Source organism: Cololabis saira, chromosome 20 (assembly GCF_033807715.1).
Source record: "Cololabis saira isolate AMF1-May2022 chromosome 20, fColSai1.1, whole genome shotgun sequence".
Classification (NCBI taxonomy): Eukaryota; Metazoa; Chordata; class Actinopteri; order Beloniformes; family Belonidae; genus Cololabis; species Cololabis saira.
The window spans coordinates 26,350,076-26,362,269 of NC_084606.1; the positions used below are offsets into that span (position 1 = coordinate 26,350,076).

General features: G+C 41.0%; 1 protein-coding gene across 2 annotated transcripts in view; it reads left to right on the forward strand.

The window, feature by feature from the left end:
* Positions 1-11,758, forward strand: part of LOC133420290 (carbohydrate sulfotransferase 12-like) — a 58,637-nt gene extending 46,879 nt beyond the window's left edge. The window contains exons 1-6 of one of the 2 annotated variants that reach the window (XM_061709950.1): positions 5,691-5,769; positions 5,920-5,945; positions 8,120-8,295; positions 10,433-10,576; positions 10,651-10,958; positions 11,078-11,758. In XM_061709950.1, the coding sequence (XP_061565934.1) occupies positions 8,203-8,295; positions 10,433-10,576; positions 10,651-10,958; positions 11,078-11,318 (786 nt within the window). In that variant the 5' untranslated portion in view covers positions 5,691-5,769; positions 5,920-5,945; positions 8,120-8,202 and the 3' untranslated portion in view covers positions 11,319-11,758. Of the gene's footprint in view, positions 1-5,690; positions 5,770-5,798; positions 5,946-8,119; positions 8,296-10,432; positions 10,577-10,650; positions 10,959-11,077 lie in introns of those variants that run through there. The other variant, XM_061709948.1, reaches the window with a different exon arrangement.
* The last annotated feature ends 436 nt before the right edge of the window (positions 11,759-12,194 follow it).

The following is a 12,194-nucleotide window of genomic DNA, read 5'->3' on the forward strand; positions in this document are numbered from 1 at the left end:
GTTTCAAATTTGAAGTTGACGAGGCAGACGTTCAGACTTGTTTTCTCAGCGCAGGTGGACATAATCTTCACAGAAAGGTTAGATTCCTACCGTCAGACTCTTTGTGAGACGATGTGTAAAATTCCCGCAGATAATGATAAGCGGATCATCTTCTGGCGGCTCGCTGACGCTGCGATTGCAACGTCTCTCTTCACCCGTCAAGGCTGATTTATGGTTCCGCGTTAAATCGACGGCGAGACTACAGCGTAAGGTACGCGCCGACGCGACACATACGGTCCGCACGCCGCGTAACCTACGCCGTAGGTCCGCGTTGGTGTAACGCGGAACCATAAATCAGCCTACGTCGAGCATTTTATATGTGTGCGCCGCCCGCTGGTGAAATAAGAAAGATTATTCCGTAATAATTGGACCTAAACAGTGAAGCTGCAACTCACATAATCTGAACAGTTCAAATTCCAGTTCATGATCTGCAGAATGAACAAGTTCACGTTGAAGTTCTTTATGTGTAAATATGTTGCGTTCAGTTCAACGTTCTCACAGAAATTAACGTGTTCAATGAACGCGTTCATTTGAACGCGTTCATGCACAACACTGCACAACAGTCATGTGGAAGCAGCAGCGGGATGACCAGAGGGGGGGGGGGGGGGGGAGGCAGGCAGAAGCAGCAACAGCAGACATCCACGTAGGCACGTGGAAGTAGCAACGGGATGACCGTGGATGGGGTGGGGGGCACAGGCCAGAACGCAGCTCCCGAGGCTCCAGCCTGCAAACATTCTACTACAGGAACGATGAACAAAAATGATAGCTATGAGATATTTATAATAAATAAAAATGGTAATGGAGGAGAGAGGCAGGGAAAAGGAGAGGAGAAGAAGGGTGAGAGGCACCGCCCAGCGGATCATGTCGGTGCCCCCCTGCAGCATAAGCCTATAGCAGCATATCTACCGCAAAGCTATATTTGAGACTAACTATTATAGTTTTGTTCTATAGCTGCAACTATGACTACTGACTCTAACACACTAGAGTTTACACTACCTAGAGATTTACCAACACCAGCTAGAGGTTTACTAAACACTTTTAAGTTTAGTTTTAAAGGTGGAGGTGGTGTCAGCCTCCTTAACCCAGATTGGAAGTTGGTTCCAAAGTAATGGTGCCTGATAGCAGAACGCCCGCCCTCCAAATCTACATTTAGATACTCTAGGAACTACGAGTAAACCTGCACCCTGGGAGCGGAGAGCTCTGCCAGGAACATAAGGCACTATCAAATCTTGTAAATACTGCGGAGCTAAGCCGTTTTGGGCTTTATATGTAAGTAATAAAATTTTAAATTGAATTCTGAATTTTACAGGTAGCCAATGGAGCGACGCTAACACTGGAGAGACATGGTCTCTCCTGCTGATTCCTGTCAGCACTCGTGCTGCTGCATTCTGGATCAGCTGGAGCCTATTCAGCAAATTACTTGGACATCCTGCTAACAACACATTACAGTAATCCAGTCTAGAAAATACAAACGCATGAACTAGTTCTTCTGCATCACTCTGCGAGAGGATTTTCCTAATTTTTGCAATATTACGGAGATTGAAAAACGCTATTTTACAAACCTGATTAACATATGGTTTAAACGACAAATCCTGATCGAAAACAACACCAAGGCTTCTCACAGTTGCACTGGAAGCCATCGCAACACCATCTAGTCCCTTCCTAAGATGCTCTGGACCAAGAATGATAACCTCTGTTTTATCTGAATTTAGAAGCAAGACATTTTTGGACATCCAGTCCTTGATGTCCCTAAGACATGCCTGAAGTTTAACCAACGGTTCTGTCTCATCCGGTTTCATAGACAAATAGAGCTGCGTATCATCAGCATAGCAATGAAAGTGTATGCCGTGATTCTGGATTATACTTCCCAAGGCTGCATGTATAAACTGAACAAGATTGGCCCTAGCACTGAACCCTGCGGAACACCATAACAGACCCTTGACTGTTCTGAAGAAACTTCATGTACATGAACAAACTGGTACCTGTCACATAGATATGATTTAAACCAACGTAGAGCTGTCCCTTTAATCCCAACAACATGCTCTAACCTGTGCAGTAAAATGCAATGGTCTATAGTGTCAAAAGCAGCACTGAGGTCCAGTAGAACCAGTATGGACATGATGAAGCATTGTAGCACGTGGCCCCCTGCAGGGCTTTGAACTGGACTCAACACCTTTTGGGGTAGCTTCAGCTTCCTACCCCCCGTGCAGATCCCGACACCTCGGAAGTTGGTTCAAACAGATTTGAATCACGAGAGCGCCCTATGGGGTGATTTGGAGGTCTGTGACAGTCATGCCAAATGTCTGATAATGACATTTGGCCCGATTCACATCCGACTGTAAATTACTTTTTGTCTCTTGCCTGATTCGTGTATTACTGCATTTTGTTGTTAAACTTCTTGTATAAAAATCTGGTTACAACATCACTCGAGGTCAGCATTTCAACCAGACCCCTGGGTTGTGTAGACGTGCTCACCGCCGGCTTAATAAAACCTCATAAAACCACAAAGCGGACTTCTGAACTGGTTTGATAAATTCCTCAACAGACACTAATCCCTTATCTGAGGCCATAAGAAGGTTATTCGTGACTCGAACCACTGCTGTCTCTGTGCTATGATGCATTCTGAACCCTGACTGAAATGTTAAATAATGTAAAAAAAAAAAAAAGAAAAAGTATGTGGATCCTTGTTGTCGCCAGTTGCCATGGTGAATCGTTGTATCAGGGCTCCATTGATGATGGCTTTTTATTTTCTTCATGCACGCGCTTAACTCAAGGTTAACAAACTCAGAGTTGATTGAAGTAACTCATATCCGCTGTTCTGGAACCGAAAACTCTGAGTTTCCTATCTCAGGGTAAGTCAACCCAGAGTTCAGGTTTAGACTCAGAGTTTGTTGAACCTGCTTTCTGGAATACCCCTCTGGTGATTGATTTCCAGCTGAATGGTGTGTTTTTACACTTTTATAAAAACTCAGCCATCAATTAAAAGGGAACATATTCATGTCTGCTTAGCAGACATTTTCAAAGTTTTTCCCTTTTTTTGCTTAAAGGAGCATGAGGCAGGATTGAGGCAGGATTTATGAAAAAAATTCATATACCTTTCAAGTTTTCTAGTAATAATGTCAGATGAAGCGTTCCAAACCAAAACGAATGAGCCCTCTAGTGTATCTCTCCATTGCCTTGAACTGGCTGTGTGCTGCAAAATGTGCTGCAATTCGTGGCCCGAATTTCCCGCGCTGGGCTGCGGATGTGATGTGCTGCATGCGCGTTCTCCCCGTTCTCCCATGCCGGCTTCGCTGTTGGCTGCAGTACCCCCGACGGCCGTCGTGGCGAAGGGTGGCGCTAGAGAGTCTCATTTCTTAAAAGGAGCTTCATGCTCCTTTAAAGCAGCACAACGGAACTTTCAGCTTTTGTTGAGTTTGGCGGCATCTTTTGGACAAAAGCGGTAGTGCTTTACCAGAAAGAACACTACGTTTCCCATGAGCACCAGCGCGTACTGCCGGAAAGATCTTGTCCCGTCGCGTGCATTTGTTTTGATAGTGAATGAAGACGGGACAGACTTTCCTGTTTCAGCAAGTGAACAGACGGAACGCAAAAAAAAGATGTTAAACTGCTGGAAAGGAACTGGAATTTACCGGGATACCTTAAACAAAGAAGCCAGGGAGCAGTATATGGAGAAAAAATAAGGATTATTAACGGTTTGGATCCATATGAAATCCCTACTAAAGAATGGAGCTCCTCATCGGAGCTCCACTCTTTAGAAGGATTTACTGCCGCAGTTCTGCAGAACCCACGTCTCCGGCTACCTTGTTTAGGAGTGTTTGGCAGCTGCTTTGGTAAATGTTTGACTCGCCATGTGTTATAATAAATTTGTATAATAGTACAACATACAGTACATGTTTTGTATCACTCTTACTTCTCTTTTCTTTTTTTTTTACTGCTATATTATGCTGAAGAGGCTCCAAGGCGTGAGCAATATTTTTGTTTTCCTCATGAGATTATTTTTTTCCTCTGCAGCTACAAATAAGAGTTAATATTTTTTCCTCAACAAACTAGTTTTATCTGAAGATTGGGGTTAATTGCACCGCAGAGAGCTGGCCAGCAACTGCGTTTAGCTGGAGAAGTGGGGAATAAAACCCTTTTCATCCGACCCGGTCTGTGTGAGTGTTTGTGGTTTACTGTGTGGAAGTTTATGTTTGGTCGTTACAGCCGCGATCCAAGCGAGCCGACGACTCTTTCACTATTTTACTCTGTTATATCAGATACTTGGCCTCCGTGGTTCGGCCTCCAAGCAGGAAAGCGGTGAAAAGTTAAACCATTAGCGATCTTTTCCCCACGTCTGTTGTGTGGAGCTGCTGCAGCCACAACACAGCAACGGGTTACCAGCTTCTGCTGAGCTCTGCGCTCCACGCCCCCCCCATTTTCGTCTCGACTGCGAATCGGGAAGGAGGGGGAAGTGACGTATGCCGTAAAGCAGTCAAAGCCGTAAAAATTTGTAGTTTTTTAGTGTGGCAGGGTTCCTACCATCCTGCTCAAAGTTACATAGTGCCAGTGAAGGTGATACAGACCCCCTCAGACCATGAAAGAGGTGTCATTAAACCTGTTGGAAGTTGATGTACCATCACAATGACTCTGGAAATATGATATTATGGTGGAAAAGTTACGTAGTGCCGCTTTAAATCAGTGGAAAAATATATCTGGATGCTATAATAGAAAAATTTGGTGACATAATTCACATCACAGAAGCCACCGTCTGCACTACAAAGCAGACCACTGTTCCACTGGAACTCCGTACAGCAGACGGAACTAAAAGTGCATGCTTTGTATTAGTGTAGATCCTCCTTACCTGAATGTGGGAGGGATTTTGAATAATGAAAATAAGAGTAAATCCTGCAATCAACCACTCTATCGATTGATACAATCATATTACAACAGCATACTAATCTCAAGAAAGAAAGAAAATTAAAAAAAACTGTACAAATAAGTTGATGTATATAATGTTATCAGGTTAAAATGAACTTATCCTAATTTAGCTTGCCATATCTTTACTTTTTTTTTTACCTTTTTACCCCCTTCCCCGCATGCGTGTGTGTGTGTGTGTGTGTGTGTGTGTGTGTGTGTGTGTGTGTGTGTGTGTGTGTGTGTGTGTGTGTGTGTGTGTGTGTGTGTGTGTGTGTGTGTGTGTGTGTGTGTGTGTGTGTGTGTGTATGTATGTTAAGTGTACTGCTGCTAACACTTGAGTTTCCCCATTGAGGGAGTAATAAAGGAATATCTTATCTTATCTTATAAGTTATCTCTGTAAAACAGATAAAGAAATCGTGATCTTGAGATGAAAAGCATCTCACCTGTCTTTCAAGGGGTTGTGGCTGAATTAAAAAACCTCATCTACCATTTTGCAAAGTTAATAATTTTAACAGCATGTTATAATTTTTTATGTCATCTACTTTAACTTCCGTCATTTCATCACAGGTAATGACACTTTCGACTGTGGGGATTAGTACAATTTTATGGTGCCTTCACAGCACAGTAAGAAGGTGGGATGATAGAATATGTGTAATGTTTAGGTTTTATGAAAAAATGTTGTACAGGAGGATCGAAACAATTTGGAGTGCCTAATATTATAATCATTTATTTAAAAAAAAAAAAAAACTCTCTCTGTGTTAAATGGTGGATTTTGGAGTGACGTCTGTGGGATCTGAAGAGGACAAAAGACTTCACCCTTCACCCTTACAAGTAATTATACCCTTATTTGTATTTTCTAGGTCTCTGGTTCATTAGCTCCGGGGAACTCAGACACAAAACTGCAGGTGCCATGGGAGCATTCAAGAAATTCCAGTTTATTGCATTTTTGGGATCTATGATTTTTGTAATGTTATATTACAGAAACTACACGTCTCAAGAAAAAAGAGGTATGTTTGTTTTCTTGTTTTAATCTCCGCTGTTATTTTGTACTTTCAGAGTATTCTGCTCTTTGTTGAGAACAGATATCCTCAGTTTACGTCGTGTTTGAAATATCCCCTCCTCTGCTTGTGGAATTAATTAGATTACATTCACTTTTTCCCAAATATTTAATTTCCTGTTCAGAAAAACCAACTTATTACAGGCTTTGTAATTAATTAATCGCAATTTGATCGCATATCAATTTTAGACCTTTAGACCTAGTGAAAACATACAGGACTGTCTCAGAAAATTAGAATATTGTGATAAAGGTCTTTATTTTCTGTAATGCAATTAAAAAAACTAAAATGTCATACATTCTGGATTCATTACAAATCAACTAAAATATTGCAAGCCATTTATTATTTTAATAGTTTAAGATTAAGATTCCCAGAATATTCTAATTTTTTGATAGGATATTTGAGTTTTCTTAAACTGTAAGCCATGATCAGCAATATTAAAATAATAAAAGGCTTGCAATATTTCAGTTGATTTGTAATGAATCCAGAATGTATGACATTTTTGTTTTCGTAATTGCATTACAGAAAATCACAATATTCAAATTTTCTGAGACAGTCCTGTATGTTCAATTTATGAAACAGTTTATTTTTATCAAGGTGGTGCTTCACCAAGAACAAATCAGTGCAATTTGCTATAAAGTGCAGTAAATTAAATATATGCAGTATGCACATGGAATGAGACAGGTAGCCTATAGTCAAGGACCTTCTGTAAACAACACTTAAATATAACAAAATACTTTCAACTGTTTCAAGTACATTCCAAAACATGGAAACACATTAGAAAACAGAGCACGCTTCCATCCATCAGTTTTTTTAAACAAAATTTCCCATCCATGGGACCAACGAGACCTTTTTCGTCTGCGACTTCATTCATCTTTAACGTGTGTGGTAACAACTTAGCTTGTGTTATGACGACGGCCGCACTTCGCTGTAACACTCAATGCACGTTGGTTGCGGAACTCTTGAGAGAGAGTTGTAAAACCAGTGGCGTCAATTCAGTCTAAGCTAAGGTATGGCAAGGTTACGAGTCACAGAACTTAACTAGAGTATCAATCAACACGTCCAGCAAATACTTATCACAGAAGTCTGCTATGGAGCTTATCTGTGTGGTCAAGAAAATTTGAACTTTTTCAAATGCAGTCTCGCTCACTGCAAAAACTCAAAATCTTACCAGGAATATTTCACTTATTTCTAGTTAAAATGTCTAATTTTTAGTCAAAAAATCTCATTACACTTAAAACAAGAGTCATTACCAGAAAAATAATTTATTTGACCATTTTCACCTGTTTCAAGTAAATTTTCACCTGAAATAAGTAGAAAAATCTGCCAGTGGGACAAGATTTATCTTCTCATTACAAGCAAAAAAATCTTGTTCCATTGGCAGATTTTTCTACTTATTTTAAGTGAAAATCTACTTGAAACAGGTGAAAATGGTTGTTTCTGAGTCTTGTCTTAAATGTAATGAGATTTAAAAAAAAAAAAAAAAGAGAGACTAAAAATTAGACATTTTAACTAGAAATAAGACAAATATTCTTGTTAAGATTTTGAGTTTTTGCAGTGTATAATAACTAGTGAAATCGATCATGTTGTTCTTATTTGCATTTGTAGTTATTCCATAAATGTATTTAAAAAAAAAAACATTTACATTTAACCCTTGAAGCAAAGGTGTGGCGGCTGCCATACCTTGCCATACCCAATTGACGCCCCTGTGTAAAACGCTTTGATCTCGCCGCGGAGCTTACAATGGGAGTCGGCGTAAGTGTCATAACTCTCTCGGTGCGTCCGAAATGCCATACTAAAGTATATACTAAAAAAGTATACTTAAGATCGGCACACTTTTGAGTAAATATAAGTAAATATCATTATAGTGGAAGTATGCAATTTCGGACGCAGCCTCTCTCTCAAGGGGTCTGGTTGGTTGGTGAGCCATCCGTGTGAAAGTCGCCCCGTGAGAAACGTTCCGAGGGGAAAAAACAAATGTGATTAAAATGCGCTATTTTTTTAGCGGGCTATTTTTTCTGTAATTAATTAATCAAAATTAACGCGCTAAAGTCCCAGCCTTAATATATATATACATATTAGTAATTTTAGACCCTTTTTTTAATGCCTTTTTACGATCATTACAGCAGAGAAGATCCATCAGCGACAGGAACTAAGAAAGCAGCTGCTAAAAGACCTCTGTCATGGTGACAAACAGGCTTTTACTCCAATGAATCGAAATTTAGAAAACATGAATCACAGAGAACTGAAGCATTTCATTGTGGATGACAAACATGGCATCATCTACTGTTACATTCCCAAGGTAATGCATCCGCTATCCTTCTCTCTATGATTGCTAAGTGAAATGTACATACAGCGTACTGATATGTCACCTCTAGTTGTGTTGTTTTGTCAAAGACTGATCATTTATATTTGTTTTTCTGGTTTCTGTAAGGTTTAAAAACCTGGTTTTCTTAAACATCGTTGGAAAGGAATCTTTGTTTGTACTATTATAGAGCTGGCACATATGGCGTAAAATAAAATACTTGGGGCCTCATTTAAAATGGACTGCGTAGGATTCATACTAAAAGTGCACGTACATCCAAAAGCCGAAAATGCCGGGCGCAAAAAAAAATCCGGATCAATAAAACCATGTGCACGCAATCTTGCGCGCAATGTTCGCTTCATAAATTTCAGTCCAGCTGAAAGGTTGCGCAGCTGAATCCGCCTCATATCCCGCCCTCTACACGCCCACTTCATACCAAAAATGGTATGTTTTTGCATATGAATTAGCCTGCTGAGCATGCGCAGCGGCTTCCTGCAGCCTGTTTGGCTTCAGGATAAATGAGAAGTATCCAGCCACCGTACTGAATTTCACTGAGATCTGAGATCGAGATGTTGAGGATGAGGTTGAGGACAGTAAAACTACAGTATTTTGTGGTCACAGTAAAAGTAGAAAAATAAATAGTAGGCTATAAAATAAAGCGAGTGAGTGGCAGCACGCCGTTGCTGCGCGGAACGCGGTGAGTGCCCCGGCGCAACAGTGGGGACATGTCCCTCGTCTTTTCAAAATCATGTTTTTGTCCCCCCCACTTTTTACAATTTAAAAACTAACGGTAGGATCAGCCATTAATTGCAACTCATCGACACACCCTGAAGACGATGCGAGAACAGCCCCGCAGCCCCGCTTCACCCCCCGCTCCCCCTCCTCCTCTCCGGCCTCCCCTCAGAGCTGCTCAGGGCTGATTTATGGTTCCGCGTCACCAACGCAGAGCCTATGGCGTAGGTGCGCGTCACCGCGTACCCTACGGCGTAGGCTCTGCGTCGTTTTAACGCGGGATTCTAATTTAGGCTTACACCCGGCCGCACCTAAAGGTTTCACGCGCGCGTAAAACTCATTATATATATAAAAAAATCTGTGTCCCTTTAGGGAAGAAATAAGGGGCTCCGTGGAGCCCCTAAACGCTCTACGAAGCCCCTCATTTGTTCTGTCCTAAAGCGGTGGGTGAAGGAGGTTCCCGGCATGTCACCGCGGCTGCAGCAGCAGCAGAGTCCTGACTGACGCTGTGTTTCAAACACAGAGGAACACGATCAGCGCTATCTTATTATAAGTCTGATATATTTTGTGATATGTGATGACATTATTAAGAGTATGACATGAATCTGGCTTCATTTCACCACCTCACAGCCTGCGTCGCCAGTTCCCCGTGTCTTAAGTAAATTCTTACGGGAGGGTCAGGGTTGCCGTAAAGATAAGCAGATTTTTCGGTTAGTTTTTTCTTTTTAGATCCCAGCCTTTGCGTAGAAGGTGGATTCCGCATCTTTCAAGCCCTTTTTGTGCGCAAGCAAGCTTTATAGATGAGGCCCCAGAGCTTTTGAACACCACAGGTGAATTTTGATTGTAATTTTCCATTCCCTCTCACACGCATGCGCATACAGGAGAGGAGGAGAGAAGGCGAGGAGCTGGGAAAAAAACACATCCAGGGGTCATAACAAAAGTCTGGCAATGATTAAACACAACTTTGATGTGCTCATTTACACAACATATACGCAGGGATGGAGCATTAAGTAGTTTCAAAAAAACAACTTCAAAACTACAAACATTTCCAGGAATGCCAGAGCATGTGTCCATTTGGTTCTATACAGAGTTAAGGCCCAAACTTCCTGTCCTTACATTTCATGAATGAATTGTTAAAAAAATGACTTCACAAGCAAAACTCAGGTTTTTTATTGTGACATCCCTCAGAAGCACGGATTAAATACACAGATAAAAGTTTGCAGTAATATTCATTAGGATTTAACTCTGTTTTAGTGTAAGAGAGCCTGGTTCCTCCATGGTCTGTGTTAAAGTTTACCACTACAGATTTGTAAGAAATGGCCCGTAATTTTCCAGTCAGCTACTTTACGTCATCACAAAGCACCAGCACGGCGGTAGACTCTGTTTGGTGTCTCCTCTACAGGTGGCGTGTACCCACTGGAAGAGTGTGATGTATGTTCTTAACCAGAGTGAGCCATATCCTGACCTCACATCCCTCCAAAATGTCTCAGTCCACACTCCGAACATGTTCCCCCTTCTCAGCAGCTTTTCAAAAACAGAGATTAAGGTCAGTTCATACAGCCACATCTGTACACACCTGTAATCAATAGACGATCTGATGTGTCGTCATCTTTCCTGCAGGTGAAGCTTAAGCATTACACCAAGTTCCTGTTTGTCCGTGACCCATTTGTCCGTCTCATCTCTGCCTACCGGGACAAGTTCGAAAAAAAAGATCAATATTTCTATGAGCTTTTTGGCAGGGACATTCTGCGTCTCTATGGTAACGAAACTAATCCACCAAAGACAGCCCAGGAGGCGTTAGCATCAGGTCTGCGCCCCTCATTTCACAACTTCATTCAGTACCTACTGGACCCAAAGACCGAGAAGAAGGTGCCCTTTGAGCCCCACTGGAGGCAGATGCATCGCCTGTGTCACCCCTGCCTCATACAGTAGGAACATGTTTTCTGGTTTGCCTGGTTCCACCGTCATTAAACAAGAAACAGTTCTACAACTGATTTAAGGAAAACTATAATGTAGATAAAAAAGCTTGGTTTGTTTATCTTTCCAGGTATGATTTTGTTGGCCACCAGGAGACTCTTCAGGAAGATGCTCAGCAGCTTCTAGAGATCTTGAAGCTGCACAAGGACATTAAGTTCCCTCCCGCCTATGTAAACATGACGTCTCCCAACTCTGTCATGAACTGGTTCAGAACGGTTCCTCTGGAGGACAGGAGGAGGCTGTACAAACTTTATGAGAGGGACTTTAAACTTTTTGGCTACCGAAGGCCACATGAACTGCTCGATGGTTGAGATGAAAGCTTTAAACAGTTTGCACCTGGAAGACGTTGTAGATTATGAATCGTGAAGAGTGGAGTTGTGATTAGATGAGAAGATGTGAGTTCTGGAAGTTCTAAATAGTGCTGGCCATTTTACCCAAATAGTAATCACATGAAAATAACAAAAGAAATGTATTCTGAAGAGCTGAAAAAGAAATGAAATAAAGATGCTCAACTCTGGAACTGTTTAGATAGATCTCTTAAGTTAGTGTCATCCTTAAAAATGTTTAGGACCAACTTAATGGGGTATCTTTTATATAGACAAAATTAACAGGCTATTCGTACCAAAATGAAATTGCCATTTCATGGATATTTTTGTTTGGGTGTTTATTGTATTTTTCTTTGTTTCTTTTACCTATTCTTTTCCTTTCTATTCTTTTTCTTTTGATTGATTTGTTTTGGTGATTTTGTATTGAGGGGGAGGATTTTTTATAAGCCCTTCGGGCTTCTTTTCCTCTCCTGCACAAATTATTTGTCCTTGTATGATAAAAAAATGTACTGTTGTCATTGTGCAAATAAATAAATAAAATAAAATAAAAATAATGCTGGCTTTAGGTGATGGCTTTACACATAATTTCATAAATGTCACTAAACCATTGGGTCACAGTGGTGGATAAGTTTGAAGAGAACCAGGATGATCACCTAAGTAGATTTCCATTTCATTACAACACCGAAAATGACTAACCTATTACATTATATTAAATTGATCTATTTAGCTTGAAGAAACTTTGACCTATATATGTTTTAAGACATTTTAGTTTAAGAAGAATTACCTGCTTTCTACTTCAGTGTACTTTTCTGCTTTGTGAATGCAACGAGACAAAAGGCCCAATAATGTATGCGGACCTTC